Source organism: Lactuca virosa, chromosome 5, assembly GCF_052849685.1.
Source record: "Lactuca virosa cultivar CGN04683 chromosome 5, Lactuca_virosa_CGN04683_v6, whole genome shotgun sequence".
NCBI classification, from domain to species: domain Eukaryota; kingdom Viridiplantae; phylum Streptophyta; class Magnoliopsida; order Asterales; family Asteraceae; genus Lactuca; species Lactuca virosa.
The window spans coordinates 459,661,031-459,685,863 of NC_136430.1; the positions used below are offsets into that span (position 1 = coordinate 459,661,031).

Below are 24,833 nucleotides of genomic sequence, written 5' to 3' on the forward strand. Positions count from 1 at the left end.
GTTTGTAACCCTAATTTCCCGGTTCAACCCTTTATTGGGCCAGGAATCAGTTATTGGGCCTAATGGACCAATAAACTCACAACTTGATTCTTTTGGGCTACGAATCCTCATTTGGGCCCTAATTGGACCCACATTCACCAAGTATTTGATTTTGGGCCACAAAACTCTTCATGGGCCTTAATGGGCCGTAAACACTATTGTGGACATCATTGGGCCGAAAACCCATTGTTTATACCACTTTTGGGTCGAAAACTCATGTATGGGCCTAATGTGCCGAAAGCTTTCTCATTGGGCTATAAGATCTCGATTTTTATTCAAGCCCAAACATTCTCTTCTCTTTTCCTCCTCTCATTCTCGAAAATATATAAAAAAAGAAAGGGAAAAGATTGTGGGAACTAATATCTTGACACCTCAATATTACATGTTGGATATCTATGACATTCTCATATCTCCATGCAACATCTTGTCTCTCTCTCTCTCTCTCTCTCTTCTCTTCTCTCTTCTTATTCACAGCCAAAGCCACCTCCCCACCACCATCCTCACCTCATCCACAATTCAAACATAAAAAATTCTCTCTAGAACTCTCAAGAAAATCTCATTTTCCCTCTCCAAATTCGTGTGTGCTTGTGTAAGAGTCCAAGGATACTTCATCAAGGTTCATCATTTTGGTAAGATACTCTCTATTATAGTGTTTAACTTCAACATAAGACAAATCTTTCACTCATTAACACTCCAAATCGTGATTCATGCTCTTAGAATCTCCTAGAATTCGAAGATCTCATTAAAGAAGTAAGCTAGGCCGAAAACATCTCCTTCACTGCACCAAAACCGACCCATCACACCAAAGTGAGTTCATACCCCCTATTTTCGGTTTTTACTATGTTGTGGGGGAGGATACAAGTTGATTTGTGTTAGATCTATGTGTTTATGTGTGTTTTCTATGTTATATGTGGTGATTATGTGATGAAACTTCATAAATATTGAAAAATCTACCAAAACTTAGTGGTGTTTGTAAACTAACACACGTTATACAACTTACTATGAAGTGAAAGGAGTAAACATGTTGTGGAACACTAGAAAACTAAACAAAACTGTTTAAGGGGCCATTCTTGACAAATAAACAAAAAGGTAAAGCATTTAGGACATTCACGGTTTTTCAAGGACTAAAAGAGTCATTTTTATATAAAAATGTGTCTTAAAGGTATTTATGGTTTTAAAAGGGCCAAAAGTATTAATTTTTACAAAATGGGCTTAAAGTTGGGCCTTCACGGTTTCATGGGCTAAATTTGTAAACTTTTGACTTTTGTGTCTTAAATTTTCATTTTAAACAAATTTGAGCCAAAAATGTAAATCTTCGGTTAAATTGGCCGAAAATGTAAATTTTACTAAACTTGGGCCGAAAAGGTTAAATTTCTTTACATTTGGGCCGCAAATGTCAATTTTCATCAAAATTGGGCCGAAAATGTTAATTCTAACAAAAGTGAGCTAAAATTGTTATTTTATTTAAAATAAGCCCTTAAATGTAATCTTTTGGTCTTAATGGACCTAAAGTGTCATTTTTACCAAAAATGTGCCTTAAGTGTAAATTTTCAGCTTAATGGGCCAAAAATGTCATCATTACAAAAAGTGGACCTTTTATGTCATTTTCGTAAACAATTGAGCTAAAACAAACAACGTAATAACAAACGGACTAAATACTTCATTTTCACTTTTATTGGGCGTAGAATATACCTTACATGTTTATTGGGCCTTTGTGGTCCATTTACATGCTTATTGAGCCTGGAATATACATTACATGTTTATTGGGCATTTGTGGTCCATTTACATGCTTATTGGGCCTGAAATATATATTTACATGTTTATTGGCCCTTTGTGGTCCATTTACATGCTTATTGGGCCTTGTAAACATAAAACATACACGGAATCATTATTTACTGTGTTACATAATGTGATACAATATTCGCGTAAACATAGTTAAGGTTCTTGTGAGACACGTTCTTTCATTCGTACCTACCTAGTGTACAACCTTTAGTCCTGTAGTTATAACCAGAGTCTCCTGGAGTGAGAGCGAGAGTTTGTGTATAGATCTATACGGGGTTGACAGCCCCGCACCTGAGCTATTCACTACAGCTAGACTAGGCCAGTCTATGGTGACAAATGTCTTACCTTAAACAAGTTGACGCCTGAAAAACGTCATGACAGGCAATTCCGTCATATCAAGCATGGTTATAACGACTCACATAGAAATTAACTCCACTGTAAAATTTACGGAATACATAAACAATTATACAGTTGCGATACTATACAAACACCATTCTACGGTCTTTGGGTTTTAAGACCACAATACTTTTACAGGCAGAAAATATCGGATTTTCTGGGAAACTTACAATTATACATTACCTTCTACTCACAATAGAAAACATGAGAATTCTGGAATACACTCTTCATACATTTTCAAAACAGTAACACACATGCTTTAATACAAGATTTGATACAAAGCGTTCAAACCATTTATTTCTTTACAGAAAATATCGGATTTTCTGGTGTTTACAAATGATACAAACTTTTCATATAAATATGCTTATGAACTAACCAACATTATATATGTTGACCATTTTCAAAATAACTTGTATTCTCAAGAAATCGTTAAGCAGGTTAGCCTTCAAGAACTCGTGGATTTTGATGTATTTTTGCTATCATCGTACACTTATATTTTGGGAATGTAATATTGTAAACCAAAACATCGATGTAAACAATGATGGTTGTATTATTGTATGTGTGATGATGATGTTGTCGTCCATCAATTATATAAACTATGATGGTATTACAAGATGAAGTCACCCAACCCCCGGACGTTTCCGCCGTTTCTTCGGTTCGGGGGTGTGACATGAAGCCTAAAGATAATCAGGTTCTATCTATCCTTATTCCTCAAAAGTTGTATTTCTTGTGCGATGATTAAAGATTTATCATCCTAAATGGATCTCAACTATTTTGAGATCCTAAATGGGCTACTAACTATTTCAGGTTATTCAGATTCTGAGAGTTCTTGCAAATCCTGAACTCTTTAAGATCCTGATTATAAGGATCCTCAGAAATCCTACTACTACAATCACAAGACAATCATACAAATAAAGAAAGGTATATAAAATCAAGCATAACCATGGATCATAAGGGTCGCATTCCCCATAAAATATTAAATTGTCTTACATCACTTGAAACCAAAAACTATTTAATCTAATTCTTTGCGGGCCTAGACCGTAGACTGGTCATCATTGCCTGGGGTCTTCTCCTCCTCGCCCGCCTTTGGCTGATACCCTTCAGGATCCTGACTGGTGTTCACAGGCTCACCAATTAGTTGGGAAAGAGCGGCACGCCACCCTTCCAGGTTCCAGGATCCTACATTGGCCATGTCTTCAGCTAGTTTGATCTTGGCTTCCCAGACGGCCACAACAACACTAGCCTTTGCCTCGACGATCACCTCCTCCATCTCCGCGACGTGCTCTTCTTCCTTCTCATCCTTCTCTTTTCTCAAAAGTTCCATCCTTTTTAGGATATCCTCATTGGTTGCTTTCGACATTTTATATTGCTCTTTGAGGGCTTGTTCGGCTCTTTCAACCCGGATCTTCAACTCAGCAGAAACGTGGTCGGAGGCCTGAAACAAGAAAGACATAAGAAATAGAAAAGAGTAAAATGCAAAGGAAGAAGGATATTTGTTCGTACAACCTGAGAGAAGGAAACCAACTTCTGGAGTGCATCTTCCGCCCAAAGATTGTCCAAACTTAACTCAGTGGAGCTTATATTCTTTCTCTTATTGGATACCGGAGTTTTCACGGTCAAAACTACAGGGGGCTCTAATGATGGGAATGGAGGTCAAGGTCTTCCCTTTCTTCACCACCAGTTGAATGTTGTACATTTTCGTATCCAAGTCAGCAAGGGTGAAGTGAGCACCAGAACGGGTAATCTTGGATCCTAAGTAGAATAACAAAAAGCATAAGAAGTCAGGATCTTCCGTATGATAAAGAAGTAGAAGAACTTAGGATCCTTACCTTTCGACATGGAGACAATGGTGGATGAACTTTCTTGATGATTGAATTGGTTGAGTTTAATTGATCTCCTTCATTCAGACAAAGTGAATTTTTTTTATTCTGTCTTCTGTATCTCTAGTGGGAGGAACTAGCTCGTCAAACTTGAAAGCTGCAAAAAATCAAACAACATAAGAGATGTGAATGTCGGGATCCTTAGTACAAAAATATGAAATCCTACCCTTTTTAACCCAGGACTGAGGTAAGAGATTTCCATGACGAATGGAGTCGCGTTTCATGAAAAAGTATTTTCCTTTCCAAGCACCGTTATTATGCTTGGACTTCAAAACAAGGGGAAATCTATCAGTTTTAACCTTCAATAGGAAACGGGAGTTCCTAAAAGTCGTAAGATCATAAATTTAGGCTAGCTCATTTATGCCAATGGAAAGATCCCTGGAGCGATTCAAATGATCAATCCAATAGAGGATCCTGCAAATGGTTAGCATGACTTGAATGTACGAGATTTTTGTGATCTTAAAAAATTCTGAAATGATTCCGGAGAAGGGGTAAGAGAGCCATAGGGTGAAAGGATACTCAAGAAGAGAAACCCAAGTAGAAGAAATGAAATCAGGCTGAATCCTAACATCGAAATCCCTAAAAACGGTACCGACAGGAAAAGTTCCGGACGACTTCAACATCTCAATGTCATCGTCGGTGAAGGTACAAGTTTCCTCATAAGACAATATCTTCTGATCTGTGAAATCATCATCGGGTATATCAATGATGCTTGCACGAGATCGAGTTACTTTCTTGCCCATGATCAGAACTGAATAGGGATGAAAAGAAAAGGAAATGAGAAAAGTACCTTCGAATGCTATTCGATGAATGTCAGAAATAAGAGATAAAAGAGTAAGATGAAACTAAAGAGTTGAATGCCCTATTTATACAGGAATCACGGAGAGGTAAAAGGGTGATTTGACCTATTCCAATGGCTAGAAATTTAATCGTTGAAATCATCAAGGCAAGTGATCATTATCAACATTTCTGATCAATATTTCAACATTCATCTCTATAATCAACATTTCTAATCAATAAATTCATCAAGGCAGGTGATCATTATCACCTCCCAAGGTTTTATGCCGGAAATCCTATCAAGGATCAAGAGCTTTCCTTGTAAACCACTCGTGTCACTTTGATCATCATCTTGTACTTGCTTTACCCTGAACATCACAACCTCTCATACAATTTGGTTGATTATTGATTGTTCATTTTTTGACCAAAACAATATCCGAAGGAGACTTCGGGACCTCCCACTGCATAACAACCTCAATCATGGCCGAATCAACCAGAATCACGTTCTGGTTAATGAGGTGTCCCAAGAACTGGACCTCCTGTAACCAAAACTCACACTTCTATAACTTGGCATAAAGCCTCTCCCTCCTCAAAACTCCCATCAGCTCTGAGAGGTACTCGTCATGCTGCCCCCGGTCTTGGAAAAAACTAAGATGTCATTGATGAAAACAATAATTGATCGATCAAGCATCGGCTTGTACACTCGATTCATCAAATCCATAAATTCCACAAGCGCATTGTTGAGCCCAAAAGGCATCACCATAAACTCGTAATGACCATAACGAGTTTAGAACGCGGTCTTCTCTACGTCTTCCTCTATAAATCTCATCCGATGATGCCCTGACCTCAAATCGATCTTGGACAACCAAGATGCACCCTACAACTAATTGAAGAGATCATTAATTCGTGTAAGTGGGTAATGGTTCTTCACCGTCAACTTGTTCAACTCTCGATAACCAATACCATGTAGTGTGAACCATAATTTTTCTTTACAAACAAATTCGGCGCTCCCCAAGGCGAACTGCTCGGCCTGATAAACTAATTGACCAATAGCTCCTGAAGCTGAGAGGACAACTCCTGCATCTCTGGCGGTGCTAGGCGATACGACACCTTAGAAATCAGGCCCACTCTAGGAACCAAATCAATCCTGAACTCAACCTGCCTCGCAGGAGGTACACTAGGTAATTCCTCCAGGAACACATCTGGAAATTCTATGACTATAGGCACATCTGAAACCGAACCCCTCTTCTCCCGAGTATCAACCACATATGCTAGATAACCCAAGCACCCATGTTCAAGATACTGTCAAGTCGTGGCTGCAGTGCCCTCTCCATAAATAATCAGTTCTCCCCCACTTGGGGTTCGAACTACCATCCGTTGGCCCTAACAATCAATCATTGCACCAAACATACTAAACCATTCCATCCCTACTATCACGCACACATCCCCCGTAGGAATAGGGATCAAATCGATCAGGTAAGACACCCTGAAAATCTCTAAGGTACAATCTCGAAAAACGCTCGATGCAGAAAGCTTGTGTTCGTTGGCAATGAAAACCCGCAACGGACACTCTAACTCTCCAAGAGTCATACCAAAAATCCTACTGAAGGACTGAGACACAAAAGACCGACTCACACCCGAGTCAAAAAGCACAAGAGCAGGCAAGGAATTCACTAAGAAGGTACCTAGCATATTCATGAACATAAGCATACCATAAAATAATTTGACAAAATAATAAATGAAAACAAACCAGTAACAACACCCGCCGCCACCCTGACCTCCTCTGTTGTGAGCTAGAAATCATGACCTTGAGCCCTCAAGGGCTCCGCCCTGCCCTGGCGTCCATCCATGATCTAAAGGGTAGAAGTAGATGGTGCCTACATGGGCCTGGAAACAAGCAAGGGACACCGAGCCTTCACACGGCCTACAAATCATGGTGCTCGGTGGTAGAGCCTGCTGGCAACAGTCCTTCGCAAAGTCTCCATTTTTGTCGTAATTACGACATGTTGTTGATGATCGACACACCCCCTCATGAGTTCTCCTAAACTTGCCACAAGTGCGGCCCCTCTGTCCTATAGATTGTGAATCAGCGGGCTTAAACCACTTGGCTGCAGGCTGTGACTGAACATGAGCCTGCCTCTGCTCCCTTGTCAGAGTCTCAATCTCAATCTCCCGTCTCCGGATGGCATTCTAAAGCTCGGAGAGGGTATGGTAACATTGGGTGGACACAAGCTGCTGAATATTAGTCTTGAGCATGCTCAAGTATTGTGTCATATGGGTCTGCTCCGAAGCAGCAAACTCGGGACAAAACAGGGCCCTCTCAGTGAACATCTTCGTGATCTCCGTCACCGCCTCCATCGTCTGTATCAAATCCAGGTACTCCTGAGCTAATTTCTCCCTCTCCACCAGAGGACATACCTCGTGTGAAACATCTTCGAGAACTGCTCCCAGGTAACAACAATACTCTGCTCAGGAGTATAGGAACCGGTCACCAAGTTCCACCAGTCCTTCGCACCCAGTCGAAGAAGGTTTAGGGCACACCTAACCTTCCAGTTCTCTGGACAGGAGCAGGTGAAGAAACATCCCTCCACTTCCAAAATCGATCTCATAGCCACAATCAGTTCCTTGACCCCGTCAAACCTCGGGGGCTTCGTGTTGTTGAAGTCCTAGTACTAGAATGAACCTCTTCCTTGGCCTCCCGCAACAGCGACGACTGTGGTAGCTACATCGGTATCAGTCAGAGTGAGGGCCACATAACTCTCATCAAATAGCTCAATCATCACGGTCTTGATAGACCCAAACAACTCCGGAATCGCACCCCAAACAGCAGTAGCCACCTCAGCGGCAATCATCTCCCGTATCTGATCATCAATCAACCCCGACCTATCATGACCACTAGCTCCATATCCTGAACCCCTCGTGAACACCATACTGAAAATGAACCAGAAAATATTTCAGCAATGACACAATTCACATTGTTATAACCATCACAAAGAGACTAAACCCTCGGGGTTTGTGAATTCCTTGCTACGCGTACGAGTCATGTTCTTTTAGTAGTACGAGCCCATACTACCTTCCACACCTCCCCGTGTTTGTCTCAAGGATCATCACAAACTATTCGAAACAAACCCACAATTAGGATACACATTCATCCAATACATACTCTCCCGAGAGTGGCTAGCCATCCCTTAACCGACCTACTACACCCATACTCACTCATGAAACTTCCACCAACCCTGCAGTCGCCTGTGCATGCTAATCCTACATAAGATTGGATTCCATAGACATTCGAATACTTAATTCTACACTAAGTCCACAACCAGAGAAGGAACATGAAATAAGGCTGAATCAAACATTCTCGGGCTATAAAATCTTAGTTATGTACAACCGTGATGCACTAAGCAACTACAATAATGATGTCAAATTCATCTATCATACAAGAAGTTCTCCTATGCGATCAGGCATCATACATCAGGAAAAATTCTATCATGCAATTTACTGAAGATCCCTAGCCTATCACTAGCATGTAATTCTATCATAAACATCATAAACAAATAACAATATGGGTAACGTGAGGTATACTTTCTTGCTCCGGCTTATCATACACGTCTCATCCTTCCTTGGTTACTTTTGAAAACAATTTTGAAAACCATTTTGATAACTTTTATAAATCCATAGTTTTAGTCTGGATTCACACGAATGCTCATCCGATTCTCTCACACCAAGGCTCTAATACCAACTTGTAACATCCCAAAAATCAAGGTAAAATTTTCATTTTTCAAAACCAAACCAAAAACCATAATGTTTACAAAACATAGTTTCCGAAAGTCAAATCACAAATCAGAGTATGTCAAAATCAAATATCATAAAATCCAAAGGATGTGCATAATCAAGCCTTCACCTTGTCCCGATCATCAGAAGTACCTAAAACATAATACTTAAACTGTAAGTTAAATCTTAGTAGGTTTCCTCCAAAGTACCACACACAATCAAACAAATATACATACTACATGTTGGCTCCATAGTATCCCGACTGGATTATCTTGGCCTATAATCTCCCGATTGGATTACCACTCTGGCCCACAATCCCCCGATTGGATTTCCACTCTGGCTCACAATCTCCCGATTTGATTTCCGTTGGCCCACACTCTCCCACTTGGATTGCCTGAGTTTATTGGCCGACAACAAAAAACAGTGTATCCTCAACCCACCCACACTATGTCGATATATGTAACAGATAACATATAGAAAACAAATACAAGTAATCATACAAATATACCAATCTAACATATAATCATCATAACATCATCCTATATAGCAAGATACATAACCTAGTGGGTCGACATTGGTGCCTTCGACCCACAAGTATAGTGAGGAGAAACGCACCTCACAGTCTGAAATGTAGCTGAACAGATCACAACTCCAATTTTTGACTCTATAGGTCACCTATACAAAAAACAATGACCTAATCTCAAACTACTGCTCAAAATACCCAAACTGCCCTTAGACCACATCTGGTCAAAATCATGGTAAAAAAGTCAAAGGTCCCACTTAGGTCGAGTACACCATATGTACTCCCCTCATAGAGGGTGCCTTCCACGTTACAGGCTCTAAACCTGGTTCGTGCGGCGTACCTCCAAGTACGCCCAGTGTACCATCGTTGAATCCAAAACTCAACATTAAGTCCTTCTTGCATAAATCAAAAGCACCAAACTTCATATCCATGTAAAAAGGGACGTCTTAATGGATAAATTCTTTTAATTTATCCATTTGCATGCATACAAGAGGGTATAAACTCAAACCCTTTGTCCAAAAGTCATCCAAAGATCCAAAACTCTTGCATAGCTTAACGAGAGTGTCCAAGCTCTTATTTTTATGAATCCATGAGCTCAAAAACTACAAAAAAAAAAAAAAACTACATTTTAAGGACCTGGAGTAGCTCATACTTCACTAGACCAAAACTATGGGACCAAAAATGTACACAAACTCTAGACTAGTAAGATTTAAGCAAATAACTCATCAACTTCCAAGAGTTATACCTTCAAATTATGCTTGAGGGTGAGATACTTCTGGATCTAGGTTGCCTTGAGCTTCCAAGATGTTCCACTATCTTCTCCTTCCTTTAAGAACACAAAATACACACTCTCAAGCTACAAAATGCTTACACAATGAATTAGGGTTTATCAGGGACGATTTGGGAGATTGAGGCTAAAGAAGGAAGAAGTCTCAAGGAGTTAATGATGTTTAAATAGGGCTCAAACCCTAAAAATTAGTGTTTTCACCAAAGCCACGTACGCCTGACGTACGCATGAGTATGCCCAACGTACTCACAAAAATATGTGTCCCTCTTAAACTAGCTATGTGACCAATTTTGCAACAAATTTCAACCTAAGGGGTCAAAATGGAAAATACATGAACAATGAGTGTTACATAGTGATTGTTCCCCAAAATACCACACACAAAAACATATATCCAACACATATAAATAATGGCCTTCCGCAGTAAGTTGATCTGCCCCTTTGGCCTTCAACACAAAGTTGGTTGACCCCAGCTCATCACAAGATATGTCGACATATATATTAGATAGACAACAAAAAATCCACATCAATAGGCAACTACTAATTTAGTCTACCTGCCTAACAACATAGTACGACATAATTACATCCTAACGTACATATGACTCGTACTATAATATATAACATAGTGAGAACACTCACCTGATCAATCAACAACAATGTTACAATATCATACGAACAAACAACTATCAAGAACCATATATAACTTAAACTTAGGTTCATACTTAGTATATATCTCAAATCCAACAAGTTTGACCAAACGGTCTCAAGCTACACGTGAGATAGTTAAACCTACGTTTGACGTAGAGGCAAAATTCTGTGGATTCAACTTTGCTACGTGTGACGTAGGAGAAACGTACACACGACGTAGCACTGTTCACCCTAAACAAGTTTTTAAGTGGTTAATATATAAATTCCAATGATCCAAACTTCCATATAACAACCAAAAGTGATTCTAATGGATAAAGTTTACAACTTTATCCATTTGCATGGCTCTAAAAACTAGATCTCCAATCTTGGTAAAAAATGGTACTAAAATGTAGTTAAAGTATTGCATTAACCAAATACAAAGATAGAAACACTTAATTTCTACATAAAAGCTTCAGAAGACCATAAAGCACTTCTTAATGACCTGGAGTTTTCTAAACTCCATCAATATATCATACAGGGGACCAAAACATGCTCAAAATCCAAGATCTGCAAGGTATAACACAAAAAGCTTGGAACTTTAATACTTATAGAGGTCCAAATCATTGAAAGGATGTTAGAACAAAGGTGGATTTTGAGTTTCAATGCACCAAACACCTTCTTCTTCTTCAAAATGCACAAGAATCACCAAACACACAAGCACTGAACAAATAGAGGTTAGGATTTCGTTTAAGAGGGTGGAGGCTGAGAGAATGAGCCAACCCTAGAAGTTAGTGCATTTATATATGGTCAAGATATGAAATTAGGGTTTTTTTATTTAGCCTACGTGGTGTAGAAAAATTTACACGCGATATAGGCCTACATGCGACATAACTTAGCCTACGTGCGACGTTGCGCCCAAAATCTCAATTTTCCAAATTGCAACAAGGGAAAACCATGGAACGAGTGTTACAACCTTTGACTCCATCCTTCCTTCCTACCACCAAATCATATACATCACCACCACCACTATCACTACCTACGATCGCCACCACCCTTCCTTCATCCTATCATTATCAGATATGGATCTCTTACACTCTAGCAAGCTTCAAAAATCAAATATCAATTAGAAATTTATAGTTTAATATACTAATTTGTTTGTAATTCACACATTAATACACATGTTCATGATTATCATTTACATTTTAAAACATTAGCATAAACACTCATTTACATGTTAAAACTTACAAATCTCATTGACACATTTCATTAAACACCTTGTGTGCACCATATTCACAAAAATAAACTTATACATTCATATAAAATTAAAAATTTAATACAAAAAAGTATATACATTCACAACTAGATTTGAATCTTAATAACTTATCTAATTTCATTGAAGCATTTCATCAAACACATTATATACACCATATGGTGGAACAAATCTGGTGGTGTTAGGTGGTATATTTGGTGGTGTTTGGTAGCGGCGGTTGTGGTGGTACTTCGTAGATATGGATGCAATGATTACATAAACCATAGATATGGAGGCAGCTGTGGTGGATCCTTGCCGAAACTTCGTATTCGTGGAGATGATGGTAATGGATGTGGCGGATAGCCATCGAAACTTTGTAGATTTGGAGGTGGTTGTGGTGGATCCTCGTTGGAACTTCATAGATATCGAGACGGATGAGGAAGACAACAGTTAATAGGAGACAATAATGGTGGTAGGGGAGAGGGGGTAAGTATCCAAAGGAGATGGTGAAATCCTAGCCGGTGGTTGCAGAAGTCGGTGTTACCAATAAAGGAGAGAGGATATGACGATAGGAGACGTTGATGGATGAATAGGGTGACAGTGAGGAGGATATGATGGTAGTGGTGCGGGAGGGGTGAAATGAAGGTAACAGAAGTTGTAGGAGGAGACGATGGTGGCGGTAGGCAACGATGGTGGTGTTAAGGTTTAAATTGTAACATCCGTTTTCCAGGTATTTTCATTTTCTGCTTAAAATAACAATTTCTTGCAAATTTGGCCCTTACACAGGGTGTACTTATGGAGTACGTTGGGCGTAAGTCATTAAAAAATGATGGGGACTTCCTTGAGTACGTTAGGCGTACATGAGGAGTACGCAAGGGGTACTCACGCTGATCCCAAAACCCTAAATTTTAAGGTTAAGAGCCTATTTAAACATCTTAAGTCCCTTGAGGCCTCTTCATATTCAACCTCCTCTCTCCCCAAAGCAGTCATTTCGAAACCCTAGCTACTTTGTGAAGATCTTGGGAATTTTGAGTGAGTTTTTGTGTGTTTTGTGAAGAAGGAATCCATTATAGAAGCATTTTCAGCTTGGAGCTTGAAGATCCAGAACTTCCATCCCATTTGCAAGTCCCAGGAGGAATAAAGCTTAAACCTTTATGATTCCTTGGTGTAGATCTAGACTAGCTTAGAGTTTTTTCATGCTTTTGTTCCAATGGTTTTGGCTCTTGTGAGTAAAAGCTACTCCAGAGCTTGTGATTGTCATATCTTCTCATTTCGGAGGGTTTGAAGTTATAAAATGGCATCTTGATGGTTTCCTTTCACCCATGCAATGGTTTGGAGTCATTAGAAGATGTTAAGGACCTAGGGTTTAGTTTTGGACTCCATTAAGCCATGAAAAGTCATAAATTCAGGAACTGTATGACTTTAGACATCCATAAGAGTCAGATATGAGTGTTGTACGTTTATCTTCATGAATTAAGAGCTTAATGTTGGCCATTTGCTCGGTTACGCCGAGCATAATCCATGAGTACGCAGCGCGTAACGGGACTATGCCCCTTCTTTTTCCATGAGAGCTTGGTACGTAGGGCGTAAAGAAGGAGTACGCATGACGTATTTCCATAAGTGTAATTGGGTCATTTTGGACCTTGGGCCACGTTTGGTTGAGATTAGATTTGAAAGGGTAAAATGGTCTTTTACCTTTGTATGAGGAGCCTTTATAGCAGCAATGTGTGTATGATTCAGTTATCTTTAGTTTAAGGTGAATCTCTTCACAATATTTCTGGGCCGAAGACATCAATGCCGACCCATTAGTTTATGTTTATAGGATGCTAACTGTTTGTGTAACTCTTGCATGTGTTGTATGTATACCGGGAGGGGTCCGATTTCAGGCGGGGCCCACCACATGTGACTGACAGATCTGTACCGGGCGGGGCCCGATGTATGTATGCTATGTGTTATTTTGGGAGAAACTCACTAAGATTTGTGCTTACAGTTTATGTTTATGGTTTCAGGTACCTCTGGTTCGAAGGGGAAAGGCTCGGCATGATCGCACTGCATCCACCAGTGTTCTACATTCGATGACTTTGATTTGTACTATGATAACTATTTTCTACATTGTCACACTTTCATTGGTTTATGAAATGAATGATTGATGGTTTAGTTGACTTAAAAATAAAAATTTTTACTTAGTATTCTTGGGGCGTTACAAGAATGTTCTTGGACCTTGGTGAGAAAGTTTGAGTGTTCTAGAATAGATCTTATATATCTAATGTAAGGGAATAAAAAAGAAAATTTTCATTTATATCCTTAGAACTGTCAATTTACGCTACATCCTTATAAATTTCAAATATATATATATATATATATATATATATATATATATATATATATATATATATATATATATATCAATGTTGTAAAAATCGCTCGACGGTAGCTCGGCGGTTGACTGCCGATAAATGATTAATTGGACTTGGCAGGGATTAATCGGAGACCCTAAATTATTTAAAAATAATAATATTTCCTAAAAAACTAAGTATTTGAAAATTTAAAATTTTGAAATTTTGAAAATTTTTGTATAATATTTTAAATTTTGAAAACTTTCAAATTTGAAAATTTAAAATTTTTGTGTAATATTTGAAAATTAAAAATTTTGAATTTTGTAAATATTTCCCTCCTATGACCGCCAAGACCGAGTTCGATCGATTTCCGCCAAGCACCCTAATCGTAATCGGTTCAAGACCGTCAAGCAATTAATCGCCGATTAATCGACCGCCAAGGCAGATTTCTGCAACACTGATATATATATATATATATATATATATATATATATATATATATATATATATATATATATATATATATATATATATATATATATATATTTGACTGAAATTATAAAGCTCATGTTTATTTCCAAACTTATAATTTAATCAGGCTTAAATTGATTTAACATTAAAAAGAATATCTAAAGATCAAAATTCCATATGATGGTACTAAAATACCCTCTCACTCTCCTCTCTCTAAATTTTCCAAGAGAGAAAGCATCACACTGGGTTGAAGAACACTTTAGTTGCAAAAATATACGATATTTTCACCAAGACCACCACGGTCGGAACTCATTTTTGCATATTGTCTTTTCGTAGACACATTCTTCTTTGTTGTTATTACATGTGCAGTCCATGTTGCATTAGACATGCTTTTAGGAGGTGGATGATTACGGATCATAGTTCGGGTCCTGGTAGATCAGTAACAACTGGTTAAATTGGTACTGAGGTGTTAAGATGTGTGAAAATTTAGTATTCGAAACCCTAACTATAGTCTGAACATAAGCAAATACAATGATAAGACCACATAAAACAAATGAACTGTAATGGCGACACAGAAAGAAAGTACATGATGCTTGCCATAATATTCATAGGTAGCGCATGGGACATACATAACAATACACTACTCCATGTATCAAAAATCAGTGCAAATCTCTATGATAACTATCCAATCCAGAGTCTCGTAGTGTAACACCTGTAAATCATCAATGAAATTACACATAGAGTGTAGTCTCATAACACTACCTTTAAATATTGAACAAATAGAAACTCACTAAACTTTTCAATTTTGAAAAACATAAATACAACATGAATCAATTATGAATTTTCAAAATTGAAGTGACTCGAAGTTTGTTTTTCACTGAAATAGATCTAGAAAATGCCTAAAATCACCTGTTGAGGTTGGGATCATCATGAAGTGTCATGCAAGTGTTTGGTTGAGGAGCATCGCATTACCGGAGGTAGCATCGAGATATCACATCACCGGAGATCCGAGATGAGTTAGGAAGGGAGGGGAAAAGATGTAGAAACATGGTGTAGCGATTGCTAACGAACGTGGAGGCAGGATAATAACAATGCTCAAATCATTTTTAAGAGCAAAAACATATTTTAGTGATGACGACGACAAAATATAGCAAAAATATCACCCATGGGCGAAGATAAATGAAATAGAATGATGTATCTCTCTATAGGGAGAAAATAGTGGAAGGTCAATTTAGTACATTCATATGGAATTTTGATTTTTAGGTAGTTTTTATTTATTATATTAGTTTAAATATAATTAAATTATGAGTTTGGATATAGACTCGGGTTTTATAGTTTGAGACGAAAAATTTTAAACGATTTTTTCCTTAAAAAAATGACGGTTGACAAAAATACCCTTAATTTTAAATGTTTTTAAATAGGTTATTACTTTTAAAATTTCTATCTTTTCGCTACAAATATATTATTAAAAACTAGGTTATAGCCCGTAGAAACCACGATTACAAAAATAATTAAATTTATATAGTAAAATTCATATTCATTAATCAATTATTTTCAATAAATTATTAATTATGATTTTGTAGGATTTTCAATATAGAAATACAATTAATTATCGACAATAATAACCGAAACTTATTCGAGACGAAATTAAATTTATCCTAAAAATCAAGGATCAAATAAATAATTTCTAACTTATTATCAACATCAATATTTTTAAAAAAATAAAAAATGATGAGAAAATGAAAAATTTCATTTTTATAAAGCATTTGAAAAGAAAGACAAAATTGCAAGAATGGTCCCTGTGGTATGTCAAAACTAGCAACTTTGATCCAAAATGGGTTTGGCTCGCAAGGATGGTCCAATAGTTTCGTTTTGTTGCGAGTTTAGTCCAAACTTTTCATTTTTGTTGCAGATTTGGTCCAAGTCAATTTAAACTTTTTTATAATGACGTTTTTGCCCTTACTTTTTGTTTTTTTTTTCAGTTTTTTTTTAATTTATATAAATACATTTTACAATTTACATAATTAAACCAAAATAATACTACCACTATCCCTACCCCACCCCTCCACCCTCTCTAGCATACAGCTATTGATTATGTTATCACCACCACCGTCTGTCACGAGCACTACCGCTACCACCAATGTTGGTCACCAACAATAGCCATTGCCACCGTGACCGCCGGTCACCACCAACACCATTCGATGAATTCAAACATATTTTTTCCACCACCATCATATAAATCTGCATCTACAATTTCAAAATGAAACTCAAGAACTACCACCACCGTATGATGAATTCAAACATATTTTTTTCCTGATCTGCAACTTCAAAATCAAGAACAACCATATTTTTAAACCCACAAGAACAATCAGATTTGTAACAAGAACAATTAGTTGGAGTGGGGAATACATGAGATGATTACAAGCGGAGCTGCACCTGATCTTGTTTTAGTAGAATTGCACCTCCAAAAAAACCCTTATGATTTCCGTTTTGGCTTCAACGTCGCCTAAAACATCATTGGAGCCAAAGACACCACATACACGGAATCGTCGCCTGTATGGAGGTGACGGTGGCAGTTACACCTCAGGCTTCGCAAAAATTTGGGTATAAGAACCCTATTACAACCGCTACCCTAAAACCTAATCTAGCCGCCCTTGTATCAGTCGGAGGAAAAGAAGCATGAACCAACGAAACCCTAATATTGCCGCCACGATAAAACAACGATGAACCAGATCTGAAAACCCTCACAACCATCGGCGTTTGGGAAGAAGGATAGCAGCGATGACGATAATTCGCCAGAAGCCTCGTTTGACGGAACCCTCTTCACCGGAAGCACCTTCGCCGGAAGCATCTTCACCGGAAACATCTTCGCGAGAAGCCTCATTCGCCCTCTTTACCGAAACCCTCTTCTCAGAACGAATAAGATGTGTTTTGTGTAGAGAGAGAGAGAGAGAGAGAGAGATTTTCTTTTTTTCTTTTTTTATTTATGTAATAAAAAAACTAAAAAAGGGAAAATACGAAGGGCAAATCCGTCATTATAAAAAGTTTTAAAATTTTTGGACTAAACTCGCAACAAAACGAAACTATTGGACCATCCTTGCGATCCAAACCCATTTTGGACCAAAGTTGCTAGTTTTGACATACCACAGGACCATTCTTGCAATTTTGTCGAAAAGAAAACATAAATTATGAGAAAATGACAAATGACACTAATAACTATTCTTTTAGGCTGGTGAGTGTCATACCACACTCACTACACTTTTGAGGTGTCACATCATTTATACCACACCCAGAAAAGTGGTGGGTGTCATACCCCACTTTACCACATTTTTTTTTCTTTTTTTAATTGAACAAAATGTATTTTAGTTAAAAAAACATTTTATTTTAAATTTTTTAGTTGAATAACATGTAATTAACTAAAAAACTTGATTAATTTAATTGAAACAATTACATTTCTAAAAACGAAAAAAAAACATAAAAACGATTAAAATCCCAAAAAACGAAAAAAAAAACATAAAACCGATTACAATCCTAAAAATGATTACTAATTGTAATATTTTCTCATGATGTCCGCTCGAGCCTTCAAAACCACATCGAGCTCGTCTCCGTGGAGGTGATCTAAAGGTTTTGTTAAAAATTTTATATCCCTACTTTTTTGTTTCTCCTCTCGAGCTCGTTGCTTTTCATCTCTTGATCTTTTTTTCTCCTCTAACTTCTCCTTTTCAAAAGTCAAACGAGTCTCAAAATGCAAATTATAAACTTCCAAACTAGTAACAACTCTATTCACTTCATATCCTCTTCCCGTTGCCGATGTATTTGACGACGATCCTCTCTTTCTTGCCCTATCTCGACCCGTTGGACGAACTATTTTTTCAAGCTTGAGCTCATCCACTTTGTTCAAATCAACCCTAAAATACGCATCCGATGAAGTAGTGTAAGTTGTCTCAGAAACTTTGGTTCTTTTCGAACCACCTACTCCGCTACCATACTCTTTTATAAATTTCGGGGAATTGGATAAAAATCTCAAAATATCAAAAAACTAGAACGACTTCTTATTATTATCAACAAGAAAAATTTTAAGAGCCGTCTCTAAAACTTGTTCATCGCCTTCCCCACTTTTCCGTTGAGTTAACAAATTGTTGTAGATGTCGTTAAATTTAGTGATAAGTTTATTCATCTCGCGAAACTTGATAGTACACTGATCTTTGGTGTGGTACCTCCACAAGTCATGACCTTAAGAAAACGTTCCCTTATGCTTCGCCAAAAATGGTCATCCTTTTGCGTGTTTCCTTTCTTTGAATCCTCCGAAATATCGACTCATGATCGCGCTAAAACCAACTCTTCGTCCGATTGCCATTGTTGAGACGACATCTTCTCTTTACAAACCAGTACTTTTCCTTTTCCGCGTTTTTGGGGTTGGATGATTCGGGTTGGGTTTCCGGAACAATTTCCGGTTGGGGCTCGGCTACAAACCGGTTAAGTTTCCCCAACAAATTCGACTTCCTGTGACTGGCCGTATTCCGGGAGGGGGGAAATTTTTGAAACGTGGTTGGGCTAAGTGGTTGCATCGTGTAATATTGTTGTGGCATTTGTTGATAGATAAATTGTTGGGGTTGGAGTGGGAGGCAGGGCAAAATTGAAGACGGATCCATTTGTGGTCGGTAAACCGACGACTCAATCGGACGAAAATTTGCAGACGATTTGCTACGAGCGATAATTTGAGGGTTGTGTGGATTCATTATTGAATTACAAAGGTTTTAAAAGTTGTGTAGAAGGTGGGTTGTGTTTCAAAAATGAAACAAAAGGATTGTATTTATAGTGTTTTTTTTTTAAATTTAAAAATATAAATTTCTAGCCGTTGGCAACGGCTAGAAACAACTCCTTCCCCATTTCAAGTGCAGCAAACCTATATCCGAACAAAGCTATACTATATTTTTTTTGGCACCTTGGTACGGTGTTTACCGCATACCGCATCTTACTGCGGTATGCCGTAAATGGTGCACAGTATAACCTTATTAGTATAGGATAAAGTTTGATTTTACTTATTTCTATAATATAATTCAAGATGCTGCGAGTTTTTTAATATATTGTAAACAGATGTCAAACCCGTTGACTCGTTTTTTTCATAATTTATATTTTGCTTTTTATTCTAACTTGATAATAATAATTTTCTTATTTAATAATCAATCTGTTTTTATAAACACTAATTGTATTAATCGCTTTTAAAACTATACCCATATGCCGGTGTAGAAACAAGCCCATTTAAATATTACCCCAGTTCAGGCCCACGATGACGTGGCAAATGTAAACTTTCCCAATCGCCCTCTCTGTCTGGACCGACTCCGCGTTGCTGAGATTTTAGGTGAGTGGGTCCCACCACCGGAAGCAAGTGTGAAATACTATAATAATTTACTTGATGCAGAAGTCTAGGTTTGGGAGAAATCTGAATCCCGATCGTCGGCGACGGAGTTCGATTATTTACATTCGATATTATTACCAAGATCTCTGTGATTCAATTTCATTTCGGGTACAATTGAATGATTTTCTGTTTGCGAATTTGAGCAAAAATATGTACAATTAGTTCCTTTGCGAATTCAATAAATCTGGCGAACGCAGTGGGATTGAGAGCAAGGTCGTCGTTAAAGCAAGACCTGACCGGAAACGAAGACGACGAAGATTCCCGGCCGTGGCGTCGCCGGTTATTATCGTCGATGAAGATGAAGGTTTCGTTCGCCTTTACATGGTCGTCCGCCGCCCGCGCCTTACTATTTTTTATTCTTCTCGCTGTTTTCGCCTTTGCATGTTACTCTCTCCCGGTCGAAAAGGTTATGCCTCATTATACTTTTTCGGTACCTGCTTTTACTGTTTAGAACATTGTATATGGTTAAATTCAGAACAATAGAAGCATTTTTTTAAAAGGTTTATTGCTTGTGAATACAGGGTTTTGAGAATAAATTGACTGAAATAGACGTCAAATTACGTATGAGAGCTTAAATTTAATGGTTATGGAAACAAATTCGAAACAAGAACAGTTAAAGTTGTAACTATACGCTTCGATTCCCACTTGAGTTCCTAGAATATAAGAAATTTTCACATATTCTCTTTACTTTTCTATTAGAATCAGGAAAACATGCCATGTGTCCTTTATCCTCATGTTATGTTTAATTTGGTCTTGCCAAAACTGTTCAGTTTATTCCCAATATTTGTCATCATTACAGCTTATATCTTCTCCTCATTTTGATGTTGATTTGGTCTTGCCAAAACTGCTCATTGAGAATCAGGAAAAACATGCTATCTGTCCTTTATCCTCTGTCATGTTTAATTTGGTCTTGCCAAAACTGTTAATTGAGTTTATTCCCAATATTTGTCATCATTACAGCTTATGTATTCTCTTCATTTTGATGTTGATGACTTGATGTGTTTCTACAGATTTTGAAGAACTTTTTGCTGTGGATTAAGGCAGAGTTGGGTCCTTGGGGTCCACTTGTTCTGTAAGGCATTTCTTGTTTCCAATGTATCTTACTATTTATACATTCTTTTGTATTAAGTTCCATTGTATGAAATTATCAACTATTTACATATCAATTGTTCCCCTTAATTATCCAATCAAATATTCTGTCTCATGTTCTCTTTTTCCCTTCAAATTTGCAGTGCTTTTGCTTACATCCCTCTAACAGTATTTGCAGTTCCCGCCTCGGTGCTTACAGTGAGAAATGAACTTATTTCTGTTCTTCATCTGTAAACTGTAGATGTAAGTGTCCTTATGTGTTTGTTTCTAATGTATGTTTCAGCTTGGAGGTGGATATCTTTTTGGATTGCCAGTGGGATTTGTTGCTGATTCAATTGGTGCGACTCTTGGTGCAACTGCTGCTTTCCTTGTTGGCAAAACAGTATGTTTTTTAATAGTTGAACTCAGTATTTCATAAGATGTTGCATATCTGCTTCCTTTCAAGATGAGACTCCCAGTTTCCATATTCTTTAAGCACTTCAGGATGCCAAATGATATAATCTTATTTGTATGTTTTCATTTGGTCTTGTATATGCACAGATAGGACGTTCTTATGTCATTTCTAAGTTAAAAAAGTATCCCAAATTCCAGGCAATCGCTATTGCAATACAGAGATCTGGCTTCAAGGTATATGATATGATAAATCAACCATTTAAATAATTCCCATTTGAATTTTTGTTTATTTCTTATTAAAATGTAAACATGTAATGATTTTATTTGTGACAGATTGTTTTGCTGCTTCGGTTTGTTCCTTTGCTTCCATTTAACGTGTTGAATTACCTTTTATCTGTTACTCCTGTTCACTTGTGGGAGTATATCTTGGCCACTTGGCTTGGGATGATGGTATGCTCCTTTCAACTTTCCCATAATTTTATTATTATTATTATTATTTAAGTTTTTAATCCTATGTTGTTTTGGTGGGGTTGCAGCCAATCACATTTGTGTTTGTGTACATTGGAACAACTCTCAAGGACCTTTCTGATGTAACACATGGCTGGCATGAGATATCAAAAACCCGTTGGGTAATGTCTCTAAAAAGAACTTGATTTTAAAAAAAAAAAAAAGAGCAAAATGTACATTTCACATGACATTTTCTTTTTTTGTTTTCTGTAATTGCAGATATTTATAGGTTCTGGGCTGATGATATCAGGTAAATCAAAATTATAACACATTCATATGTCATGACATGACTAGTTTATGAAATATGACAATTGTTTTGGTTTGTTGGTTGATAGTGATAATGATTGTTTACATCATTAAAGTTGCAAAAGCTTCTTTGGAAAAAGCACTGGCTGAAAATGGAGAGATAGATGGGATAGATTTGGATTCACCGGGGCTGCCTATTTTAGCAGATTCGGCACTTGGTCTACATCAACCTCTCATACACGCCACTCCAGATGATCTCTTGTGACTCCATTCACTTCACTATATGTTGTAAATTCTTTCTCCCTTTAGAATATCATATAACATTAAGCTAGGAAACTTGCTAAAATCAACACACCTCATGCACATGCATTACAGAAACTGAGAAAAGAAAGAAAAAAAAAACTTCTCTAAGTTTAGTTTGCTGACTTGTTTTTTCGTTGAATCAGCCCCACTTGTTTGTAGTTTATATACAAAATCCGTAAGTATCTATGTAAGGTGTTGTTTGTTTTAAAAGTTTTCCCTCATTTGTTTTTTTTCTTTCATTCTCCCCAAATGGGACTTTTTTTTTTATCTCAAATATTACTTGGTAACATACACAAATCAAGGTTTCCTTCATTATTGTTGCATGTGATCACACATGATCAATTTGATCACACCCATGTGTGATGTGTCATCAAGGTAGTTGACAACCCCATGCACAAATATGACGACTCAAAACATATAATAACCACAATATATGCAATGCATGCCTGTCATAAAAATACTCATTTGACAAAGTGTTTGTTTTAGAGTTGCTTGAGGGAGTTTGTTATGGCACTTAACACCTGTTAAGTTTTCAGCAAACTGACATTTGTGTATTCATTGTAATAAATATTTGTTCACAAGAGAGGTTGATTATTGCTCACTATTTTGTGTTTACACACCATCTGGAACCAACAATTGATCGAGCAATTTGATTTTATCCTTAAATAAGATAAAGGTCACAATGATGTGACATGTTCTTATTTTGGAAATCATGTGTGTGACTAGCAGTTTTAATCTCCCACAACATGTTAATATATCCTTCCTTATGTTGATTAATCTAAGAATAATTTAAAGCGTTACATATAGCATTTCGTAAAAAGTCCAAATTTTGCAAATAATAATAATAATAATAATAATAAATCATATTTTACAAGTTGTATCCTATGAACTATATAAATTAAATTAACATTTTTAACTAGTCAGACATGTTAATATGTTAATTAATTAAATTTGAAAAATATGAAACATTACATTTCGTAAACAAAATTCCAAATTCTTTAAAATGTACTTATTTTACTAATTATATTGTTTGAGGGTGTCTGGGTGTGACGTAAATAGCAACTTACACTACCCAAACATCTTAAGGCCTACCGGTATGGTGACCACGAAGTGGGTCGTGGTCTAGGTGGCCACGAACCACGACCGTGCACACCACCCCGGTGGTTCGTGGTCCTGGCCCTCCGTGCTCCCGACAAAGGTGAGAACTAACATGTCTTAACTCTTAAAGTCATCACATGCGATGTGTAGCTTTGACAAGGGATTGGACACATGCGGCCAACCCACCTGATCCTACACGACTTCCTGAAACAATCATGAACCAACAATCATGTTATGTTCCTATAACAACAGCCCTAGTTCAAGTTTATGTATGATATTATGTGTAGACCTGAAAAACGTGTCGTGTCGTGTCGGGTTCGTGCCGTGTCAAGACATTAAACGGGTTGAGAGTGTTTGACCCTAACCCGACCCGTTTAATTATCGTGTCGTGTCGTGTCAATCCATTTATTTTCATGTCGATTTCGCGTCGGGTTTCGGGTTAAGGTTTAAACCTTATAAATATGTTGTGTCATGCCGGGTTGAAACATTTTAAATGTTGAAAAGTAAGAGTCATGGAGGAAAAAAAAATGAAAAAGTGAAATGCTGGAGTTGGGAGGTAAAACGGAAAAAAAATTATACTCCCTCCATCCCATATTTATTGTTCATTTTTTACTTTTGAAGTTTTTATTTTTCTACTTTGACATTAAATATTTTTATTTGTGTTATAAATTACTTGATAAAACTTATAACAATGAAAAGACATTTAAAACACAATTCATTCATATATTTTACATTAAGTGTTATATATCAAAAACAATAATATTTGAGATCAAATTTGAAGAATAAAGACTTCAAAACTCAAAATTGTACAATAAATATGAGACGAAGGTAGTAGTAAGTTTAGAAAGCAAAATGAAAAGAGTTAGAGTTAAGAAGCAATTGAGATAGGTAGTGAGGAGGAGTAAAATTAAGTCACTTTGAAATTTTGAATTTTACTTTTAGTTCTTGAATTTAGGCCACTACAAATGTATAATATTGAAAATATTTATAAAAATATGAAATATATATATATATATATATATATATATATATATATATATATATATATATATATATATATATATATATATATATATATATATATATATATATATATTAAACGGATCATCTTCGAGTCATCTTCAAGTTGAAAGTCTTGACCCT

General features: G+C 37.0%; 1 protein-coding gene across 1 annotated transcript; it reads left to right on the top strand.

Moving 5' to 3' along the window:
• Positions 1–20,036: 20,036 nt before the first annotated feature.
• LOC145114554 (SNARE associated Golgi protein family) lies at positions 20,037–22,802 on the top strand. The gene is made up of 9 exons (XM_079050601.1): positions 20,037–20,460; positions 21,065–21,126; positions 21,287–21,341; positions 21,427–21,525; positions 21,684–21,770; positions 21,870–21,986; positions 22,073–22,165; positions 22,263–22,293; positions 22,379–22,802. Exons 1-9 carry the CDS (start codon positions 20,347–20,349, stop codon positions 22,552–22,554), a joined length of 834 nt encoding a protein of 277 aa, XP_078906727.1. The 5' UTR covers positions 20,037–20,346; the 3' UTR covers positions 22,555–22,802.
• Positions 22,803–24,833: the final 2,031 nt, after the last annotated feature.

Bases quoted from the DNA above. Each gene is read 5' to 3' on its own strand.
- LOC145114554 (XM_079050601.1), top strand. From the start codon at position 20,347: ATGAAGATGAAGGTTTCGTTCGCCTTTACATGGTCGTCCGCCGCCCGC. The intron at 21,342-21,426 runs GTGAGAAATGAA...TGTATGTTTCAG, and splicing joins TTCCCGCCTCGGTGCTTACA to CTTGGAGGTGGATATCTTTT. The intron at 22,166-22,262 runs GTAATGTCTCTA...CTGTAATTGCAG, and splicing joins AGATATCAAAAACCCGTTGG to ATATTTATAGGTTCTGGGCT.